The sequence below is a fragment of the Melanotaenia boesemani genome, chromosome 5 (genome assembly GCF_017639745.1).
Source record: "Melanotaenia boesemani isolate fMelBoe1 chromosome 5, fMelBoe1.pri, whole genome shotgun sequence".
In the NCBI taxonomy this organism is placed as follows: Eukaryota; Metazoa; Chordata; class Actinopteri; order Atheriniformes; family Melanotaeniidae; genus Melanotaenia; species Melanotaenia boesemani.
Genome location: NC_055686.1, coordinates 25,516,439 through 25,540,564, shown reverse-complemented (window position 1 = coordinate 25,540,564; position 24,126 = coordinate 25,516,439). Strand labels below are relative to the sequence as shown.

Sequence of the window (24,126 nt, the reverse complement as noted above, 5' to 3'; positions counted from 1 at the left end):
GGTTAATTACAGCAACAAGAAGCTGCTGCAGCTAATGGGGATCCAAATAAAACAATAAACAATAAACCCCGGTTACCACCTGTTTGAGCTCTTACCCTCAGGACGGCTCCACAGGTCACACAGAGCACGGACTAGTAGACTAAAAGACACTTTACTTTTTTGAGGTGGGTCCTTCTGGACCAAACATACCTCTACATGTGGGCTATTGCATGACAAAATTTGGGAACTCCTTTTAAAGATTGACAGTCTCCTGTCTGTGTAAGTTGAGTCAACTTTTTCATTTTCTGTTAGTAGAATCACATCAGGTGAAGCTGCTGTTGACCACTTCTTGTTTTTACTGTTGCAGCAAATATTGATTTTAAAGTATTATATTTATGGTAAACTGGCATTTTAATTATTTACTGACAAAATGACACAATCATGTAATTCCAGATTAACATAAAATCATATCATCATATGAATAACAGAGTCCTGCTGTGAACGTTGTATTGAGTCTTTTAATGAGAGCAGGAGAGAGAAAAACTATGGACTGGTGGCTGATAGTTGTCTGTAAATGTCGGTCTTTATAGAATATTAAGCTTTGATTAATACTCAGCCTGTGTGTGTGTGTGTGTGTGTGTGTACATGCAAGCATATGTGTGCAGTATTTGAATTAGGGAGGCCTGTGTTTATTCTCAAGTCCATCCATACAGCCACCCGGCTGATCTCTTCCATCCTTCGTTTCCACGTCCCACCATCATAACAGAGAAATGATGGATGTATGGGGCTTGTCATGTCATGCATGTGTTAATGGCGATAACAATTTTAACGCAGTTAATTACATAAATTAATTAACACCTTTAACACATTATTTTTGACAGCCCTAATTATTATATCTTGTTAAATCAGCTCCCTGTACATCTTACCTGATACCTAACAGTGTTTCTTTAGGACAAAGCTGGATCTCATGAGAACAATTAAATTTATTCTATTATTCTATTACTGTTATAGTTTTAATCCTTGTTGGAGCAAAAACCCAAAATCAAACATCTCAATATCCAAATGAAGGAGAACAAACTTTTTGACATTTGAGTAATTTCTTACAGATTTAAACATATTTTTATTTCTTGTATGAGCAGAAAAAACGACTCAAATATAAGAACTTATAAATATAAGAATTGTGCACTTATGCCCAAGGTGATATTGTTCAATCAAATCGTGATCTTGTATATAAACGAAATGACTTACAAAAACTACAAAAAACAAAAAACTAAATAAATGATATACACTGCCTCTATACTACATGACATCACCTGGACTCACAGCAGCTTAATACCACTTAATTATAACATCCCAACTTGTTTGAATTCTTCTCTGTGCTGTTCTTACTCTCAAATGTAAGCTACTTTGGAAAAAGCGTCTGCTAAATGACTGTAGAATAGAATAGAATAGAATAGAATAGAATAGAATAGAATAGAATAGAATAACTTTTGTTCTCCTTGGACACTGAGATGAGCTCCTTTATTTGCATTTTAACTGAACAGTTTATTTGAACAAATGTAGATGTTTTAAATACATATAAAAATTTAAATATAAAATTGATAACATTTGTAGAGAAATGTTATTCAGAGTTAAGAGTCAACAAGGTCCAACATGTTTTCATTCAGATAAAATCTCTCTCCAACAGATAAACCCCGGCCTGTCCTCTCTGTGTCTCCATCATGGCTGAGTCCTGGATCCTCAGTAACTCTGAGATGTGAGATTAAACCTCCGTCTGCAGGATGGAGGTTCTACTGGTATAAAGCTGTTCCTGATCTGTTAAACAACAGGTACAGTTATGATCTGCTGCCTGGTAGCACTGCTGGGACTGAAGATGATTCCTACATCATTCATGGACAAACACACACAGCAGGATATGTGTGTAGAGCTGAAAGAGTGGACCGTGTTTATTCCTCTGATCACAGTAAACCCACATTTGTCTGGTCTGAAGGTCAGTTTGAATGTCGGTTTATTGCTTTCTGTCTCCATTAACCCTGACCTTGCCTACTGGTATCTGTGGTTCTGCACTTTTAAGGTTTTACAATCATCCCTTCATGCTTATTCCAAACATCTGATCCACTAACAGTAGGGCTGCTCGATTATGGGAAAAATGATTATCACGATTATTTTGATTGAAATTGAGATCTCGATTATTTAACACGATAAGAGAAAGAGAGAGTGGGGGGGTCATTAAGACATCTTAAGTGTTTACTGTGGTAATACAGACTAGTTTCTTTCTACTAGGTCCCCGTTGCTATTGTTTGTCTCAGACCAGCAGCTATGTTCTGCCGGTGTGATCTGGAAAAAAATAGTCTGGAGACATTTCGTTTTCACGTTGAAATCCGCGTCAATAAAAGGTAGCGAGACATTTCTATACTGCTTGACCACAGGTCCGTAGCGGTGGCGAAACATCGGACTGTCGCCACGTCTTTCACAACACCCTCGTCACACTCATCATACAGGGCAGGAGAGACACTCCACTAAAATGGTATTGAGATGGCAGTGATGCCATTTGTCAAAGTGTTGATGAGTTTCTTAAATCCTAGATTGTTTGCTGTGTTAAACGAGAAAAACATTCTGTTTGTTTATAACGTTTGTCTCTCTGTGACTCTGGGAGCTGGTGGATTATTTAGTCGCGACTTACAAAAATAGAACATTTTTCTATTTTCTTGTGTCGCATCGCAAGCTTCCGTGTGCACGTCTGCGTGCACGAGCGCAACATTTCACATGCACGACAGTTGCCTGTCGCTTGGCTGGAGGAGGGCAGCGATTTTCGCTTCCTCGCGCAAGTTCGATAGAAAATGAAGGAGAAGGAGCGACGTCGCCTCCCGTGTGTCCAGCCCATAACTGGCGCGGTGTTTGCAACTCGCGCTGAATAAAACTAAAGCAGTCGTGGCTGTGGGAGGAGTCTGCAGCAGAGCGCTGCAATGCAAGCGGCACTCGATTAGCAACTGAGAACAGCACGGGAGGAAACTGTGAAGGACAAAAATAATCGGAGCATTTCATTTTTATGATCGTTGAAAACCCAGATCGTAATTGCGATTTAAATTCGATTAATCGCCCAGCCCTAACTAACAGCATTTAATACTTTCACTCTGAAGAATTTATCAAAATACAAATTTACTTTCCATATTTTTAAACTTATTGCAGAGTATTTTTTCATGAAGGTTGACCTTTCATTATGTTTGTTTTTCAGATGTTCATCCAGCAGCGTCTCTCACAGTGAATCCTGACAGAGTTCAACACTTCACATCTGAATCTGTTTCACTGAACTGTGGAGGAAACTCTGCTGAGTGGAGAGTGATGAGGTTTACAGAAACACATCATCTGTCACGCTGCTCCTCCTGGGGGAGAATGACTGGATCCTCATGTAACATGAACATGAACCACAGTGGAGTTTACTGGTGTGAGTCTGGATCAGGAGAGTTCAGCAACACAGTCAACATCACTGTACAGAGTATGTTATGATGCTTTGTTTTCATTTTTAAGTATCACTTATCATTAATGTCATTTCCATATAGAAATGGATTTTCAGTGTTTGTCTCGTGATTACATCCTATGATTTTGTGTTTATTATTGCTAGATTAATTCCTTCTGTGTTCAGCAGATTAAATATAAATCCATTCTTTAAATAAACTACTCTCTCTTCCATCACCACAAAGCAGCATCAAACTCTTGACTGTAGGTTTTACTTCATTCACTTCATCTCTTCACAAAACTATAGAACAATAAATATTTCTTCTTCATTCCTGCCTGCTGCTGTCAGGCTTTACAAAACTTCCACCACCACCTGCCCTGGACAGACCACACTCAGAACTAGACTGAACCACTGCCACACCATGTCTAGATCTGTGTAAACATGTATGTGTGTATATATGTATATACAGGACATGTGTATGTTTTTAAATACACATGATCAGATCTCTGTGTTTAATGATAAAGAGTTTATTTACTTCTCTATAAATCAGCTTTTTCTGAATCTCTCTACCAGCTGATCTCTGACTGAACTTAATATCCACTGACTTTTCTTTACAGATGATGATGATGGCGTCATCCTGGTGAGCCCCGTCCATCCTGTGACTGAGGGAGCTTCTGTCAGTCTGAGCTGCAGACTGAGAGAACAAAACACACTTTCCAGTGTTTCTTTCTATCACAATGACAAACTTCTCCAACATGATGGCAGAGAGGAGCTGAACATCTCTGCAGTGTCACAGTCAGACGAAGGTTTCTACAAGTGTCAACATGCAGGAAAGACGTCACAACAGAGCTGGATGTCAGTTACAGGTGAGCAGGATTAAATTATCATACATTTTACTTTGTAAATCATTTTTCTGCTCAAAGCAGGAGAAACAAAAAGTTTGTTGATGAGTTTTTACTGTAGATCTAGATTTTTTTTCATTGTGTTCAAGCTTGAAATCACATTTATTTTTCTGGAAACACTGAGAGAATTATGTTCTAAACCCTTCATATAAATAACATTATTACTTTCTGTTGTGTTTCCAGCTGTGTCCAGACCTGAAAGCTCTTCATTTCCTGTGCTGTTGATGGTTGGATCAGTTATTGGAATCATATTATTGATTTTCCTGCTCTTGTTGTGTCTCTGCAAACGGTCCAAGGGTGAGACCTTTTTTACTCTTTAATAAACCAAATATTCAGAGTCATTCTGATGTTATACAACAAACCAGCAGTAGAACAAAATGACCTACAAAGTCCTTTAACAACTAATGTCTTTTTAACAGATTTATGCTGCATCAGGTCTGTACATCATTCTTTCATTTAACCCCATCTCCAACATAAATCCTCATTATTTAACTTTTCTGTGTTAAACATTGTGTATTTATGATGTTTTAGGTGGATCCAGTCACAGAGCAGCAGTCAGAGCTCCAGTTCACATCCTGGAGTCAACCAGAATGAAACTAACCAGTACAGCTCTCCTCTCCACGGTCAGGACTTACACTTTTTATTTTACTAACTTTTTATTAACCTTTAAAATCGATGATCTGATTAGAATAAGAATAAACAAATAAATAAAAATGAAAAAGTTCAGAAAACAATATTTTTATAGAATATTCCATGTTTGTTCCAATCATGGAATAACCATTATCTTCTCTTTATTCTCTTTTATTTCCAGTAGATGATGTTTGTCTCTATGAGTCGATCAAACCCACTGAAAGGAAATAAAATGTAAAAATGATGTGATTTCAGAAAACTTGTAACAAGTGACTGATGTGGAATTATGAAATGTTTCAGATGCAGATGAATCCAGAGATGGCACATACTCTCTTATTGAACTGAAACATTTTGGGAAAAAGAGTGAGTTACACCAACACACACACTGTTTAAAGGAGGAAAAACAGCTCTGAAGGTTTTGAGCTTCGTGTGTTTTAGTGGATGAATGTGAGTGTGTTAACAGGGAGGCATCATGAACCAGAGGAGAGTTGTGTTTACTCTGAAGTGAAGACAGGAACTGCAGGTACAGTCAGTCAATCAGTATTATTTCTTATACTTCTACTTTTCTTGTTACACATGTGTATACACACCTATAACACACTAATGCTGCTCCATGTAACGTCAACATTAGAGTTTTTTCCTTTTTTTTTCTTGTTCTAAGTTTTTCTGTTTTCTTTTTCTGCTACTGTTGTTTTGCGCTTCATCATCTTCACAGTTTCTCTGTAAATACTGTCAGTCATTTGCATTAAACAATAATAATAATAATGAAGGTTTAGCATTATTGTTGCATGTCTGCTAACATGTATCTGGTTTTAGAGTCCACTCCAGTGTACGCTGACATCAACCATGAGAATAAAGGAAAAGCCAAGAGAAAAAACAAAAGTATGTAAACTCTATGCACTTACCTGCATTTCTTATTTTCTCAGATGCTTATTTTGGGTCATTCACAGCATGTAATTCATCAAATAATCTTAAAATTGTTCCTCTTAAAAATCCTCCTTATTTGACATGTTGCATGTATTAACTAACAGTCTGCAGGTAACTGGTGAAGGACAATAAAACATTTTATAGATTTTTATTCCTTTTATATAAAGAAATTATATTAAGTCCATTTTAAGTCTTAAAGATGATTTTACAGGCAAATATGTGACTCAGATAATCTCCGTTCACAGGAAAGTGGAGTCCTGCAGCAGGTGATGCAGCAGTTTATTCTGAGGTCGGATTAGGAGCAGCTCTGGATAACAATGCTGCCATGTAGGCTGCATGCTGTGCTGCTTTATTCAGGAAAACACAAGACTGAAGAAAACTCAGTAACACGCAGACGTCTTAGATAACCTCATTTGTTCTTCTTTTGTGGTTCTTAGTCTGTGAAGAGAAGCGAAGCAGCAAAGAGAATCATTGTATGAAACTGCTGTTTGTAACTCTGTTATCCAAATATCAGACATGTTCAGTAGCTTCTGTTTTTATGATGCAACATTTTATTTATCCTCTTTATTTAAGCTCAAAGCTCAAGCTGCTCATTGTTTATCATTTAGGCACTTAGTTACATTTTAATGTGTAAATGGAGCAAAAGATAAAAGTAAAATATGCTTTGTTATATCTGCATTGTAGCTTTAATTTTTAAAAATATATATTTTGACAAATTACATGAAATTATATGGTTGCATTATTTTTTTTAAACTTGGATGACGTTTAAATGTTTTAATATATTTTTTCATGATTAATTTTTATGATAACTTCAAACTTTGTTTTAGCAGAACAAAATAAATTGCTTTTTTAACTTTTTTACGTGTGTGCTGTTTTTCGTATTTATAAAATATAATAATAAAAACCGAAAATGAATAATTTGTTCTTTTATTTAAAATATTAAGATACATGACGAGTTCAGATCACTGAGGATTTTAAAGTGTTGCAGCTTTAATAACTTTATTTTATTTCTAATATTGAATTATTTTACTGTATTTGTTCTATGACAGTCACATGACACATATCACACTCCCACCTCTGACTTTTTAATCATTTGTTCTAATTAAGTTCAACATGTGAAGTTTCACGTGTTCAGAATGTTGCTTTGTTTTCTTTTTCCTGCAGTTTAACTCTTCTCACCAAAGATCAGACATTTTTAGTTTTGTTGTACTTCAGATGATCTCAGTGTAAATGGTTTAGATGCCATATGTTTATTTTAAAACTCAGACTGAAGCATTACCATTTAAAAAGGTTCAACTAGTCAAGTTTCATCAGGTTTTATTGTGTGTGAAGAACACCCTCGATGAGATTATATGATGAGTTAAAAACTTAAATGTGACATGTGGCTTTTGTTTTAGATGTCAGTATGCTGTATGCACAGGTGCACAGGAAAAACAAAAGCAAGTAAAGTCTCCGCCCACCTGCTGCTGCACCTGTTGTAACCTGTACCTGTTGTTCAGCCTTTGTCCAAGACAGAAATTCATATTACTGAACAATCACTGCAACATCCAACTCATTTTTATAATGAAGAACTTGTTTTCTCTTGTGTTTTCAACATACATTTAAGATTTTACCAGAGAAATCAGTTTAAAATTAAGATGTTATTGCAGACCTCTAAACTAATAAGTTCATTATTTACAGGAAAACCAGCTCCTGCAGCTGATGAGACGATTTATTCAGAAGTTACATCCAGAAAAAACTTGGTGATGGAGCAGCAATGATGTAAAATTCATTAATATCACAGAAACAATCCACTCTGTTAGTGGTTAAAAGAAATTAGTTCTCATTACAAAAATCCTGCATCACTGTTACTGATGGAGGCGTTCAGCTTTCTGTGTTTTTGGTTTGTTCCCCAATTTCTGAATTTTAGCCCTTTGTACGTGTACTCTTCTGACCATAGTTAAATTTCAGAGCTCATGCTTGTGTTTCTTGCATCAACACAGCATGTATTGAGGTAAAAATAAACTCATTTCTTCATGGTGTTTGCAGTGTACGAACTAAAACAGTGAGGCTAAAAGGCAACAGTATGTGATGGTTGGTGAACACAAATCAGATTGTTTGGACATTGTTTGTGGAGTATATGTGGAGTTGTATATTTAAGGGTTGCAGAGAACTCTTGTAATGAATGAACAGTCATTGATTGCTCTCAAAGCAAACAAGTATGGTCTTGATTAAAGAAAATACCCCCATATACATGTTTATATTCATTCTTTATCTATTTTTTCCAAAAAAAATTAAAGTAAAATTATGATTATAAAAGGGAGGCAGGAATAAATAAGTTTTTAAACTTCATCCTGCTCCTTTTCAGACTCTATAGCAACTGTTACTTTTTTATTTACTCTAATTCATTTGTGTTATTTTTTGTTCGAAATAAAAATCAATCAGTCAATCAAAAACATGGACAATATTTCAGTTTATCTCTCATATAGTGCAAAATAAATAAAAAAGAATCCATTCTATTCTTCAGCAGATTAAATATAAACCCATTCTTTAAATAAACTACTCTCTCTTAGATTGTTGTGGAATTTTATTATCAAAGATCACACACTAAGTGAGAATCAAACAAAGTATTTTTATTAAGAGCTGATCAGCAATGGGAATCACACAGTCAAACAGCTTTGGCTGAGCGAGTCCGCAGAAACACACATGGGCTTGGTTAATATACACTCGCATGACGTGATGGCATCAAGGTCGTTGGTTGCAAATCTTCAGTACACTGTCTGCAAACCCTGCACAGCCTGGTACAAAGTTTCTAAAGAATGATATCAGTGGTGTGATGGGAGAGGAGAGCTCACTAAATATTATCTGAGTACAAGTCGTTCTCCTTCCCAGTGAAACATAAGTCAAGGTTGTTAATAATACAAAAGGTAAATACTAGAGTATAAGGGCTATGTATATAAATTTTCCCACCCAGCAAAATTTGGTTGAAAAGACGTTGAAAAGACATCATCTCCATACGTTGAAACAACGTTTAGATTTGGTTGAAAAGTGAAAGGTGAAAAGATGTCATTTTCAGGTCGTTGAAAAGACGTCTTTGTGAAGGCGTCTTTTGGCTGTCTAAATTTAGTTGAAAAGTGGTTATTTTAAAGTTTTTGAAAAGACGTTGAAAAGACATCATCTCCATACGTTGAAACAACGTTTAGATTTAGATTTAGATTTAGAAAAGACGTCATTTTCACCTCGTTGAAGAGACGTCTTTATGAAAACGTCCCTCTGCTGTCTAAATTTGGTTAAAAATTAAAAATAATTTCAACCATGATTTAATGATTATATATATATTCATTAGGCCTATTATATATTCATAATAAATGAGGATATAATAAAATATATAGCCTAATCATGAATTCATGACTGAATCTTTACCCTAAAAAATTAAGACAATTCACAAAAAAGTACCAATAAAACATTTTTTGTTCTCACATGGACTGAACTTCTTTCATATATTTGCAAAATCTGCCACAAAACACAACAAAACTGATGTGGACTGATGAACTCGGTAACAATCCCTTTTTCCCTCCTCAGTGTTGCACTGCAAATAGGCAAGTTATGTTTAGTTCATCACATTTGGACATGAACTGCACTCATTGTGTATTTAAAATCTGAGCTATCTTTTCTAAACAGCATTTGCATCACTTATTTACACACCCAGTGCAACAGTATCATTCATTTGGAGTTGTGTTTGTCACCCGACAAATGTCCATACAATACTAGAAAAATTTCTCATAGAAATTTTGGTGTGCTTGATCATTGATGTACATCCCAATACTACCCACAGGCCTACTAATTAATAGCAGTGGGTCACTGAGGCCAATCAGTCACCTTTGTTCCTTTCTGCCTAGTGACTGCTGAGTCACTGGGTGCAAGTGATTGCTGGGCCCAGAGATAAACATGCAGCACCCGGTCACCAGCTTCGTTAATTTGAGGCAGATACCTCTCAAAATTCCTAGCTTAAAGACCATAACTGTTACTTTGGGGGGAAGAATAAAAATATATTGGGAATTACAATTGGTGTGCAATTGTGCTTTGCATATCAGGCACACTAAAACACACAAGTGCATGACAATATCTATATACAAAAATCTGTCTAACATTTAGCTGACTTCCAGTTTTTTGGACTCCTTCACTTATTGTGGACACACCTGCTTTGTTTCTTTGAACATAGCCTCCACCACCAGACCGCCCAGGAGCATGTTTGAAATGTTCTGCCATTCCATGTTTAATTTCGTGGTCTGTGGCTTTGCTGTCCCACTTTTTGACAGCAGCTGCAATGACAAAGAAATGTAATCAACATTTGTTTATTCCTAATTACACAATACAATCAAATGAACAAAAAAAAAAATGTATACACATATTTACATCAACGATGCTGAATTTCAAATGTATTGATAGAAAAATCTTTTTGCAAAAAATTTGAAGTTGTGGAACTCCTAATATGTACCAGTTATAATGGTGTAAAGGGCTGTCGGTTGGAATGCCCTTTTGGAACCATGGCCTTTCATGTTGAATTGGGACATGAGGGAGTTTGTCATCATCCTGAAAAATTTCCACATGAGGTTTTTACACTTAATCGGGCAAATTATTGTGTTGTTTAAGAGCTGGGGAAAGACGAGAGGTGAGGTTTGGGGGATAGAGGGAAATGGAAAGAAGGAAATAGAGGGAGAAAGGGATTGTGTGCTGGGGGAGGGATTGAGGTGGAGAGAGGGAGGATGAAAGATGAAAATAAGAAAGAAGTGAGGGAAATAAAGATTTACCTGTCCAAAATCTTTGTTGTGCAGTCCCTCGTGTTTTTACCTCCAACCCTACTTAACTGGGAAATCTATGTGAAAAGAGTGAATATTTTTAGTTTGTAACAGACACTTTATAGCCCTTGAATCCTATACTTTTAAAACTTAGCAGTATTCCAGCTAGCACAGGGGTGGGCAACCTTTTGGGGCACGAGATCTACTTTGTATGGCTGGTGATGGTAGATCTATGCTGAGTGAAAATCACCAACATTTTCAAATTCTCATTACAGCTTTCATAATAATATCCAAACATAGAATGGGTCCCTATTTCTATATTAATAAGAATGTGTAAATTCCTCCTATCTGGGGGGACAAGCATATATGCACTTTCCTTAATTAGACCCTCCTGTATAGGTCTTTTGTAAAAACTGAAAGTTGTGGCAACCTAGTTTTGAGATTTAAATCAGTAAGCTTGGCTTTGATTTCTTCAGTGACAAAAAGAGAGATATCTTTGTCTGGGTTTTCCAGCTGATCCAGAGATCTACCCAGACACCATTTGAGATTTAGCGGTATAGCAAAATGACATGGTCGCCCACATTTGGGATAGCAGATTGCCATCAGAAATGACTGTTTCATGAAATAATATCTTACCAGAAGATCTCTTGCTTCATTATTTTGAAGTTCATCCTCCAACTTATCAACTTGCTCCATGTTCTCCATTCTTCGAACATGGTAAGTTGAAGCACTGGGTTCTGCACACCCAATGTGCTTTACCTCCTCTGTCAGCTCCACAAGCTTCTTGAGAACACATTTCTGGAATTCTAAAATGGTATGAAGACATTTCAAAAGAATATTAATTACATTATATGAAACTAAAATTACTATGATCATGCACGAAATGAGCATATTTAAAATAAAAATGTAGCAGTAAACAAGACAAATTAATTACTTACTGGCCGTGGGCATTGGAAATATATCCACGCTGTTGTCAGTTGGAGCTCTTGGCGTTTCTGAAACAAACATTTTGAACTTAATATTCTAGCTGGACTCATTAAATTGTTTTTAAATTTTCTATTAGTTTCTGAACTAGATGACATTGAGCTTTGGGTTGGATAAGTGATCTGAGTGATAAAATATCCTCATTAATTGCTTGGTGCTTCCCATAGTTGCTAATCCAGAATACTCCACCACTTCATTCAGTGACTGTTCCCAAAATTCTTGATTAAAATTTTCATTGAGTTAAAAGGTAAATTAGTCGCCAGGAACATCCCTAGTTATGATGAGATTAGAACTGTTCAATCTTACCATGTCCTGATGTTGAGTGTCGTGGGTTGGCATGTTTAGCACTTCCATGACTTGTTCGGCGATTGGAAGATGTGTGATGCTCCCTTCTAGAGCTCGACGGCCCTGTAACACCAACATGGCACATGTGGGACAGGAAGACAGGAAAATGCTTTCAACAATTAAGTACTGAACTAGGGAAAAGCCAGGCATGAAATAAATTTCCCTGATGTTTTCAAGGTCTGGAAATGACAATTTTCTAATTCCATGACTGTTCCAGGGTATGTAGGACTTTGTTTCTACCTACTTCCACCCACTTCCCAAAAAATTGCCAACGTTTTCAAAGTTTATTCTTACCATATCTTGAAGATGAACATCTGGGAGTTGAGCCCACTGCTGATTGAGAATGACAAGAGGAGCATCCTACATCACTTCCATGACTTGACTCGCGATCAGGGGAGTTGGAGCGCTCCCTCAAGCTTAACGGCCCTGTAACACATGTAACACTGTAACACATGGCATGTGTGGAACATGAAGACCGAAAAATGCTTTGATTAAGTACTGAACTGAGAAGAAAGTGCTGTGCATTAGATCAATTTCAATGACTTTTCCAGGCCTAGAAATACCTATTTTCTAATTCTATGATTTTTGTGACTGTAGGAACCCTGTAATAGTGTGTTTTGTTTCTACCACAAAACACATCATAAATGTCCTTTTTGAAAACTGGAAACTCACAGTAGTCAGCTAAACACTGAAATTGTCAACCCCCCCCCCAATAAATGTTTGCCAACAACATTTTCCAAGTTGATTATCTTACCACTTCTGGGAAAGGAATGTCCAGGAGGTGAGCCCAGAGAAGTGGAGCGCCCTCCATCACTTCCATAACTTGAGCGTTGACTGGAGCAGTTGGAACGCTCCCTCCTAGAATTTGACTGCTCTGTAACACCGACATGGCACTTAATTTTACATGTGTCTACAAGCACGGCTGCAATCATCTTTGGCAGCAATGGTCTAATTGTAACCATCCTGGCAGTCAGTATAAAAGCAATGGCTCCAATTGCAGGTTACATAAGAGACAAGAAGCCAAGACATTCACCACTAGTACATTTGCATGTGTGACAAAAGCCTAATGATTGCCATACAACACATCTTACCATGTCCAATGTCATGTTCACTTTCAGCGTCCTCTGAGGATGAATTTGGCAGCTGTCTACTCCAGGTCAACTCGTCATTATCCATGGTGGATTCTGTAATTACATTTCGAATGCAGTGTATGAAGCTTACATTTCACATCAATTCAAATGACCCGACTAACTTTGAATTCAAATCATATATAACTTTACTGTATATACAGTGTGATTATGTACACCAGGCCAAGGAGTTCAAGTTGACAAGATCAGATAATGATAACAGAATACAATGCTGTGATATTGTTGCACTAACTACAGAGAAATGGAAACGGACTTGCTTAATGCTCTCATCATTGTAGCTGTAAGCTGCGGATCCCTGCTAGTGCAATGTAAGCTGTGTGTTTTGCAACCTAAGCGTTGATTTATGCTTCAAGTCTGTTTTTTCAACAATGCATTCATAAATGTGAGACTGGTCAATTTAAAAACAGGCACTAAATGGATATTTATGTACAATTTGTAACCTGTACAGAGTGCTGCTCTCTGGGCAGATGCAGAAGATTTCTGCTGTGTGAACTTAGAGACTCTCAGACTTCACCGGCCTCTTTATCACCAGTAACAGACAAAATCTGTACTCATCTACACTCACAATGGTTATAGACAGGGGACTATTTGTCCTTTTTGACTATGTATGATTCCTGTTCCCTTTTCTCCTCTCAAACTTTATCAGAGCAAGGGGATTGAGGCAAAGTGTAGAATCTCCCCACATTACCCACAATTCCTTGCCCTTATACTGGACTGAAGTGAATAGTTCAAAGGTTAGGCGTTTTACGTTTCAAAATGCAAATATTGCTTTTTGTTTGGGTTTGTAATGCATCTGTTCAGATAATGCTGGTTTATGTTGGAAATAGTTTTTGTGCTGGTTTAGCTATAATTTACACAAGTGAAGAGATAAAAACATTTCTTGACTCTGCTGACAGATTCATTTTGTTACTGGTAGTTTCACTACTGCCCCCAGTTTGGAGGATGAAATGTTCAGATGGAGTAAGAATGTGGAATAAGTATGTATGAAGAAGGCAGTGAAGCTTAACCACCATAATCTAATAATGCACTTTGAAGACAATATCAATATAAAAATTATTATTAATAGCAGTATATTGTGACACAACTGATTCATACCAACAATTTTTTCCGTTTTTGCTGAACACTGCTCTATCGTGGTAGCCCACTTGACTTACCCATAGGAGTGTTTTGATCAATAGTAGCAGAAGCTTTGTTCTTCTGGATTTCAGGAGGCTTTGGATATGCGTGCAAATCTGTATTATCTAGATATGAAATAGTCAAAATAGTATTCACATCACAGATTGTATCACTGTTTGCAATATCTTCTGATAAAATCATTATTTGGAAAAAAAAAAAAAACTTAAAAAAAAAAAAAAATCAGAATTCCATAAGATTCAAGCAATGTAAATCCACTCACTTGTCTTTTTCACAGCCACTGAGACATCATCTTCTGATTGTCCTAAAATTGTTATTTAAATTAGCCTACTTTTTGCAAGTGAAACAATATATAACATATTTCAATAGAGAACATTTATACACTTACCATCAACAAAATCATCATATGTCCTCTTCTTAACGTGTCGCTTCCTGTTTTCTTCTGGCACAATGGTGGAACCTTCATGGTCAGTTTGGGCTGATGAAGTGTAGTTATAATCTTCACAATCTTTCTCATTGTCTACAAAAGACATGACCAACTGTCAATTCCTCACAGAATGTTTAGAACCTTTTCTCAAGCAAAGCAGCTCAACCATGACTCACTCCCCATAATTCTTTACAAGACAAAGATACACAACATACTCAAACCTACAACAAATTGACCGGATGTGCTTTCATTTCCCAAAAGGTCATCTGTAAAGATGCACCAAATGCCCAAACAACCTTTTACTCAGAATTCGCTTTTTTACAGCAGTAGTTTATTTATGCTTCATAAAAAATGAAAAGGACATACCTGATATTGTCTTTATTTTCACCAGTGGGAACGTTTTCCAGTCAACCTCTGGGTCCATCTTTTTTTTATGGGCTGAATGCACACTTTTCTTTGGCCATCGAACAACATTTTTTTCTTCCTGTATCCAGTTTTTTGGGATGACACCTTCAAACTGTTTGTCACCCTCAAGCCAAACAGCCTTTGCATAAACCATTGTCTGTAATGTATAAAGAACTGCAAGTGAATAAAAATTAAAAAAAAATATTTTAAAAAAGTGTTTTAGTGATTTACTCAATTTCATGCAACAAAGGGAAGATTGCATAGCCTCCATTGTGTGGTAGACAAACAGCTTTCCTTTTCAAGTCCTGGCTTTGTAGTAGCTGTGTTTTAGCCATGCCGTGGATACTGCGAACAAAAGCAATGTTCAGAAGTTTTGACTGGCAAGGCTTCTCAAAGAGGTTGGAGGTTCGACGATCTGGAATCACATTGCAAACTAATGTTCCATCAGTTCTTTTCTCTGTTACGAATGCAACACTGTCGTCCTTGAGCAGAAAGCAGCCGTCTCTTCCCTTAACCGACACAAACGGCAGTGGCCTTTGCTTCAGTTTCTTACTTTTTTGTGAACACGCTTTCTCTGCTATACGCTTTGCCACTTGCACCAATGGGTTATGACTGGTCTTCACAAGCTTTTTGATTGTTTGAAGATGGTTCTCAAAGGGGAAAACAGATATATCATTTAATGAGCAATCAAAGTGTGCTACATCTTCGTGGAGGTGTTTGAGAGCATGTACATTGTAGACAGTGAATTTGTCTCCATACACCTCTGCGCTGTGGACCACAAAATGATTAAGGAGCTCAGCTGCATAAGGCAGAAATTGATTTCTTCTATCACGATCTGCTGTGAGAAGGATTGACATTCCAACTGTAAGGCAGAGGAAGTGGTGGTACAAATCTGGGTCCACAATTCCACGTAGCACCACAGGTCCAGTGTACAGCAAAAATTGTCGGAACTCTGTGGCTTTCCATCTGTCCAAGTCATGAAGGGATCTAGGCTTCCTGGCTACATCACTAACCATTGCATTCCTCAATCCAACAATTCTATTGGAGAGTTCAGCTCTCTGTCTTGGAGGGAGTCTACGAGGGTTAGCGGTCCGACATAAGTAATATAGGATGCGCCTCACTACTCCAAGGCAAACTAGGTGCATATAATCGAGCACAAATGAGCTGACACATGGGACACCTGCTCTGATCAGAGGCGTCTCCCCATTCTGATGTTTTCCTTTGTAGGCCATCTGGCTGAACTTTTCATCCGTCCTTTTTGTGAATGCATCCTTACTGTTGAACACTACTTTCCCCGACCATTCACCTTCCTCTTCACACCTTTCACAGCTCGAGTATCCAGTGTGGTAGATAATTTTTTTTAGGAAAGCCCTTGCTGGAGCATCACATATAAAGGCTTTTATATGCACTTGTATAACTCTTCCATTGTGCTGTACTCCATTTTCCTTAAGCCTCATAATCTCTTCTACCAAGTCTTTGACGTAGTCTTCCAGTGGTTGTGGTTTTGCCATGCCACTGACCAGACAGACGACAAAAGGCTCAAATCCATCCACCTTTGCCAACATGGGCCAGAACTGAGCATCACTAGATCGGAACACTGGTACACCATCAACATTAATAAGGACATCGATGTCTTCTGTGGAAGCTGGGCATTGTAAAAGTATGCGGCATATTCCACTTTCTAGCCCATAATAAATGTACTCTCCATCACATCTTGCCTGGCACTGAACTACTTTTGGAGTGGAGAGAAGTGTCCGGGAGTCCTTGGGTAGATAATCATGCCCATATTTTCGAAGGATTTGGAGGAGGGCATTGACAGATTTGTGTGTTTGATTACTGGTCACTGCCCAATCTGCCAAGTCACTGCATAGATCCAATCCATTTTCATCCAAGTGTTCATTGGCTATTTCAGCTGGCTCTTCCATTTGTTCATCTTCTGAGTCAGAATATACACTCTGTCTTTCTTGATCCATGCCATCATCCACTGACTGGATCTCTTCCTCACCCAGAATGTCTTCAACATCTGAAACCTGATCCATGAACTCATCTTCACTCTCATTCTCAGCTAATTTGTTGACTATGGTATTGACCTTCCTCCATTTTTGAAGATAATTTGAGGCCATCTTTTGACAATGATGCAGGGGTTTTCACGTAGAGCTTGTAATTCAAAGAAGATTCACCTTAATTGTTTGTTTGTCCTGCTCCAGGCTCTGATCAGCCTCACCGTCTCACCGTCTGACAGCCTCAGAGCCTCACTCTCCACCTGCTTCCCTCGAGGAATCAAAAACCTGTAACAGCCAGGAGACCATGAGTCGTGGGAGTTTTGGGCAGTAATGACATTAAGTATCAAATACAGTGAGACAATGAAATTTTAATTGTACCCAAGCACACCACAATGGGCATCGGGTTTGGGAAGTTAGAATAAGTCACTATTTCAGTTATTCTTAATAAGACGTTAACTTAATGCAAAGTTATAGATATGATTTGAGTTCAAGAGTACTTTGACAATACACTGACACAAAATCAAACATTTTGTGTTTACGGTTTGAGCTGGGAAATGGCTCTGTGCACAGTAGTTATGGTTCAGATAAGGTAGTAGACTACCATGGTGGCGCTGGAACCACACTGTTTTGATCCGGACTTGTTCAACAGCAGGTTGACACACACCGAACTTTCATGCATATTGCAGCAAATGGGCATCCTGCAATGCCCAGAAATGAGCCTCAGGAGATTATGTGCTCAGATCTGAGGAGAAAAGGCCATATCTCAGACTCACTCTGCAGCGCTCAGATGTTGCACATCGGAAAATAGGAGTTAACCTTTTCTGCCACAAGAGGGAGATACCCTTTAGTGAGCGCTTCTGCCAGCAGTAAACACTGACACTGATTCATTGCCATGTGTTTGTTTTACAGAATCTAGCAAATAAACAACATCACACCGAGTCTTCATTCACGTGTGCAGCATATAGTACAAATTATAACAACTCATATGTAGAAACATTTCATGAAGATATGGCTAATGGGGCTGACTGGCCTCTCCTCCTGATTGATCGATCCTGGCGTTTATCAAGCTTACGTTTAATGCTCTTGACTAAATTTCTGGGTCACGTAAACCCAACCAGTTATTTCCAATCAAGTCCTGTGGTCCAATTTTTCAATTTGCATTTGTGATCTGAGCATAATATTGAAATATACACAGGAAATTTTTTTGTTTGTTATGTCAAAAACCAAATAAAATAGATCACTAATCCGTGTATCATTCGTTCAATTCTAAAACGAAATTCAAAATATAAATAAATCAGCTTGTTTTTTCATAATTCGTTTATAAATCTAAAACAAAAAAACAAAAGAAGGCTGTTTTTACACTTGATTTGATGTTAAGATTGCTAGAGGTTAAAATAGGACAGAACTTGACTTTAAAATTTAATTTGTCGGCTTTCCGTAACCCGGAAGTTGCTGATTCTCTTTCTGCAATACTGCATCTTGTCTTTAAAGCCGTTTTGCTCAGTTTCTTCAGGTGTTTCTGGTCTGCATCTGTCTCAGCAGCACTAAGTCCACATAACACGTACATTCACCTAGTATTATGTTCATGTTAACAGAGGAAGCATGTTGTGTACTGCAGCAGATTAATTAGACCTACAGGTGCAGACAATGGGCTTCAAAAAGTATTAATTGCCATTTTAATATTTATTTTGTAAAAATTGTTTAAAAAATTAAGCTTTATTCAAATCAGTAGAAATTAATATGGCTTTGTGATATTTTGTAAACATTAAATGCTCATTTTTTTTCTTACTGCACATTGCTATTCTTTATGAATGAAAAAAAGCAGTCAGATAATAATGAACTACCTGTTTATATTTAATTATTTTATAAATCCATCTGCATGTCCTGATATTAACAATTCATTGCTGAACTTTATTGTTCCATTTCTAGAAAATCCAGAATCCACTATACTGTGATTTTTTTGTTATCAGAAATGGTTCAGCAGCCATTTCTGTAATAAAGCAGGGATTTTATCCCTTCGGTCTGCAAGTTAAGATCTTTTTCATGTTCTACTTTATGATCAGAAAAAAACACGTCTGCTTAGTTTTAAGGTTTTCTTGAGTAAATATTTCTAATTCTTTCTGAGAGACTGTTTATCTGCAGTTGTTACAGCAAGCTAGGTCACGCGAAACACAGGCAAGCAGCATCAGAATTAGCTACTTATTGTTTTATGCTGCATCCATGCAGAATCGTCCATGACTGCATGTATCTAAAAAACGTTTTAATTAAACACCGCTACAAATTACACCATTTATTATGAGGTTATATAAATCATTTAGAAGTTACAGCCAAACTGAAGCACTTCAGAAGCTGTGCGCACTGTGGAACCAGCGATCCCATTAACTAGAGCTGCAGGTGTATGGCGGAGTAAAAATCTCCATCGTTGGCCAGATTCGTAATGTTTCTACGCATATAAAAGCAATATAGTTATCAGTCTACCCTCGCGCTTGGGGGGACTAAGAATGCATCTGCTGTGAAGGTGGAGAAGTGCTGATGGATTTATGACAAAAAATGAATAAATTAAAACAAATTTTTAAAAAGGAGCGAAATAAATTTGAAGGAGCAGCGGCTGGGATTTAAATGAATGTACGGACTTTTATGATTAATTAACATAAGCCTTTTTCAGACCAAAATGCTCGGGAGGAGCACACTTAAGCCAGTTCAAAACCGTTCGTAACCGACACACTGACAGTTAAGCACTTGCATTCTCATTAGCATTCATTCTTTAGCGCTAATGTTGGCAAGATAATCGGACCAAATTCAGTCAAACACACATTTTTGTATTACAAATTACCTTGATACTTACAAAGTCGCTCAGTCGCTTGCGTCTTGAACACAGAGAGCTCAAACAGTATCCAACAATCTCCCGCTTCTTCTGCCTCTTCTTCTGTATCCATAAACTTGTGGAGTTATAACGCATAAAATGTGAGACTGCCGTACAGCCAATTATAATGCGTGACGTCATCTTTGCGCATCTCCGAGCAGATCTGATAGGCGGAGCACTGGTTTACACCATGGATGTATTATAGAACTGGATAACGGACTGAAAATGGCGGCACGCCGATTTTTCCCAGTGGCCACTCGTGGTACTGCAACAAAAAATCCCATGGGGCCCAAAAAGCATTTTTCCCATAGGCCACAATGGTAAAAGACACGGCTGTAAAACTGTTGACAGGACGTCTTCAGCTTTAAACACAGCTAATTACTAATCTTTCTATTCAATATTTTTAATTCATGGACATTTAATCCGTCAATTATTTTTCAAAAGGCCATAAAAGCCACAGAAAAGTCTCTATTTCTCCGGTGACGTCACGGCATGTGCACATGCACTGCCGAAGCGCGGTCATGCTGTGTCGGGAGCGAGGAGGACGGCTGTTGACTTCAATATGATGGGAAAGCTGTTCGTAAAAGTTAAGTTAAAGTTAAGTTTCTTTTTTCTGATATCGAGTAACTTAATACATTTGTATTCTTAATGTTTGATATTACATGCATGATAGTTCCTGTTTTTAAACGTATTGTGACCTAAATCCTAATTAGCTCTAGGTTGTAGTTACGACGGCAGAAAAATAACAGCTGGTAGGTAGCCGGCTACTTTAGCAAACGAGTTAGCTAACTGGTCCAGGAGAAACGTGGCTATCTCCACGTCTGTTTGTATGTTGAATGCTGTGGAAATCTTTTTGTCAAACCCGCCAAAATAAGATTTATTTTTAAGGCTAAATATATGTTTTTAAGGAAATGCTATACTTTCACTCTGCATCCGTCTAAATACCTTCTGGAGGTATTATCTTTTACAAATATATAGCTTTTAATAAAAATGTCCCATGTTCAACCTTCAAATGTCATCATGACTGCATTTACGGTGAACTACTCTGTATTTAATAATATAAAATCGAATGATGACTAGTTTACTTGCGTAGTGTTGCTGAAAGTAAATGAAAACAAAAAAAATATGAACCTAGATTATATTGGTGTCCTTGAATCCACATGGTGTATCACATCACATAGATAAGAGCTCTAGTTGGTAGATCGTTGGATATCGAATCTTTATGTGGAATAATTGTGTGTGTATTTATTAGGTGGGGTTTTGTCAATTATATGTACAGATAACATAATTAGACTAAAAATGTTTTTTACTGGAGTTCCTTGATAAAACTTTAAATATGAGTTAATACGAGAAGCTTTACATGAACAAATCAAAGTATAAAAAGTTATCAATACCAACACATTTGTCATGTTCCATTTTGAATAAGTAAGTTGTTTCTCTCAACAGAGATTGGAGGGAGAGGGGACATCACTCCAGGAGAAAGAATGAACTGGTCCAATCATCCATGATGTTGCATCCAGCTGTGGAGTATGGTGAAAAAAAAACTTTAATGAATGGCAGTACCAGATAGTCATGTTTCATGTACTACCAATGCCTTTGCAGCCCACAGACAAACAAAACATAAAAATAGCCTGTCTTAGTTAAAAGCCCACTCACCACGGCAAGGTGCAGGCCAAGAGTGGGAACACAAGACCAAAGACAAACTGGACAAACCCTGACGAGATCAACAAATAACAATAATTTTTAATAAAGACACAGAGCCTCAATTTCATTAGACTTTATTCATCATTGATAACAACTTTAACTTCTGTATGAAATATAAACAACTTTTTTTGGTCTGCCTAAACCAGTGGCAGTTTTATTGTTGAGAATAATTAAAAGAAGAACAAGAATAAGAGACTTTTTTAGAAAAGAGACACAGAACCTCAATTTGTTTAGATGCTATTTATAGAGGACAACAACAGAATGTATAAAATATAAACAACTTTTTGACCTGCCTGAACCTTTTGGCAGATTTATTGCTGAAAATAATCTAAAAAATGGCTAATGAGAATAAGAGCCAAATCAAAAGTCACATCTTTTTTTTTTTTACATTTTATCATGTTATTTTCTTAATTTTTATATTGTTTCCATGAATATAGAAAGAAATATATTTTTCAAAGATCTAACATTTTGAACATGAAACAGATTTTTATTTGTAAGTATTTAACACAGTCATCGGTGAACGTCTAAACTGAACTTAGTTTTATAAACTTAAAAATAAAACAGAACTAACCATTTTTTTGTGTGCGTGTGTGTCTGTATGTGTATGTGTGGTTTAGAGGTCTCGGGAAATTTATTAATGATAATTATGTCCACATTAAGACTTTAATTGTTCTATAGAACTTATAAAATTACATCGTCCATGTAAAGACTTGTGCTCCGTCATGCAAGCTCCAAGTTTTACTATGAACGTGTCTTTTTTTATTACTCTATAGAACTTATAAAACTACTTAGTCCATGTAAAGACTTGTGCTCCGTCATGCAAGCTCCAAGTTTTACTATGAAGATAGCATTTGTTTTAGTTTTTTTTCTATAGAGCAGTAGGTTGAATCACACCTAAATTGGAAATTCGTAATTTGGGAGTGGAGTCATGTTGACATTGTTTTACATCACTGTGGACAAAGGATTGCTCAAACAAAACACACAAACACACACATATATATATATATATATATATATATATATATATATATATATATATATATACATACAAATAACAAATATAAATACACACACACATATATGTACACACAAACATACAAGCACACAGATAGAGTACATATACATCGACAGTCACATAAGCTTTAATCCTAATTCATGGACACTACTGATGGTGAAAATGGACCAGCTTGGTGTATTTATGTCTGACAAAATCTTTTTTTATTTTTTCAGACTCTCGTTTGGCTAGATGGTGCAATCTAATGGTGCAGTAAATGGAAGATGCCATTTTCACCAAGAAGTGTACATGATTGTCATCCACAGTGGTTTCAAACATGTGGTTGTGCAGCCCTGGGAACAGAGTTTTGTCGGCACTGTAGCTTAGCACTTCTTTGGTAACAGCTGATGCTAAGCCATGTCCCTGGGGAATGCTTGCCAGAAGTTGTTTTCAAAATTCTTTGAAAACAACGCTCTGACTCCGTGCAGACAGCGATGATGCCAGGTGATGGCTTCTGCAAACCTCCTCGATTCTTCAGGAGAAGGAAAGGATGGATGGCAGAGTCTGTTGTTAGTGCATCATTGCAAGGAATGCAGTGGTGTTTTTCCTTGATCTTTTTCACCACAAAGCCCGCAATGTAACTGATTGCAGCCTCCTTGTATTCAGAGACCACTTCAACATTGGGGCAGTGTGAGTAATCATGATCAGACTGGAGTTGCTCAACAGGTTTCAGGTCAAACCTACGCATGGTGTTAACTGACACAGGTGTTGCCCCCAAGATGTGAGTATCATCCATAAGCAGACAATTTCCTGTTCCAGTCTTGACCTGATGCTTCACCAGAAGACGTTTGTAGGCAGCTGTGAACTGCTTGGACGTGGGATTGTTGTTGAATCCACCACGTGCTCTGACAGAGGAAAAGAAAAGCTCCAGGTGATCTTGACTGAGCTTGTATGTCAGGAGATAGCGACAGGGGGCATCTGGCTTTTCCACCAGGTCATGGAAGATGTTGAGCACACTTCTTGAACTGGCGATAAAGCCAATGATGCATGTCTGTCGCTTTCCACAGTGAACAGGAGCTCCTTTGTTGTCCTTGAGATCCAGAAGCAGCCTTTCTGCTTTTAGCAGGATTTTTTCTGCGCGTTCTTTGTTTGATGTCCTCATTGGGGCTTTGTATCCCTTTCCCAGAGGGTTCCTGCTGTTGAGAACATCAAAAGCAGCATCAATGGTTCTCAAGAAGTCCACAGTCTCCTCACATCCTCTGAACTGTGGCAAATGCAGGTGTTTGTTGCAGAACTCCAGAGCATCAGCCACACTGCTGCTGAAAACTTGAGTTGCAAGTTTTACCTTCATCTTCTGTCTCTCCCACCGAATGTGTGCCATCTTCAGCTTGTTTCCTAGCCTCAGTCCTTCTGCCTCCTGAAGTTTATTTAGCTCCACTATATATT

General features: G+C 37.4%; 2 protein-coding genes across 2 annotated transcripts in view; one reads left to right on the top strand and one right to left on the bottom strand.

The window, feature by feature from the left end:
• Positions 1-24,126, top strand: part of LOC121639980 (titin-like) — a 618,411-nt gene that overhangs the window by 143,847 nt on the left and 450,438 nt on the right. The window contains exons 11-19 of the mRNA XM_041985600.1: positions 1,667-1,969; positions 3,215-3,475; positions 4,054-4,302; positions 4,522-4,635; positions 4,758-4,773; positions 4,870-4,961; positions 5,269-5,331; positions 5,432-5,491; positions 5,785-5,850. Coding sequence (XP_041841534.1) covers positions 1,667-1,969; positions 3,215-3,475; positions 4,054-4,302; positions 4,522-4,635; positions 4,758-4,773; positions 4,870-4,961; positions 5,269-5,331; positions 5,432-5,491; positions 5,785-5,850 — 1,224 coding nt within the window. The remainder of the gene's footprint in view (positions 1-1,666; positions 1,970-3,214; positions 3,476-4,053; positions 4,303-4,521; positions 4,636-4,757; positions 4,774-4,869; positions 4,962-5,268; positions 5,332-5,431; positions 5,492-5,784; positions 5,851-24,126) is intronic.
• LOC121640028 lies at positions 10,025-17,384 on the bottom strand. Its single transcript, XM_041985699.1, has 13 exons — positions 17,297-17,384; positions 15,078-15,273; positions 14,673-14,804; positions 14,547-14,588; positions 14,305-14,391; positions 13,094-13,186; positions 12,757-12,876; positions 12,297-12,428; positions 11,964-12,065; positions 11,612-11,668; positions 11,310-11,479; positions 10,686-10,750; positions 10,025-10,196 (listed from the first exon to the last, which is right to left on the bottom strand). The coding sequence occupies exons 2-13, from the start codon at positions 15,268-15,270 to the stop codon at positions 10,151-10,153; spliced, it is 1,239 nt and encodes a 412-aa protein (XP_041841633.1). The 5' UTR covers positions 15,271-15,273; positions 17,297-17,384; the 3' UTR covers positions 10,025-10,150.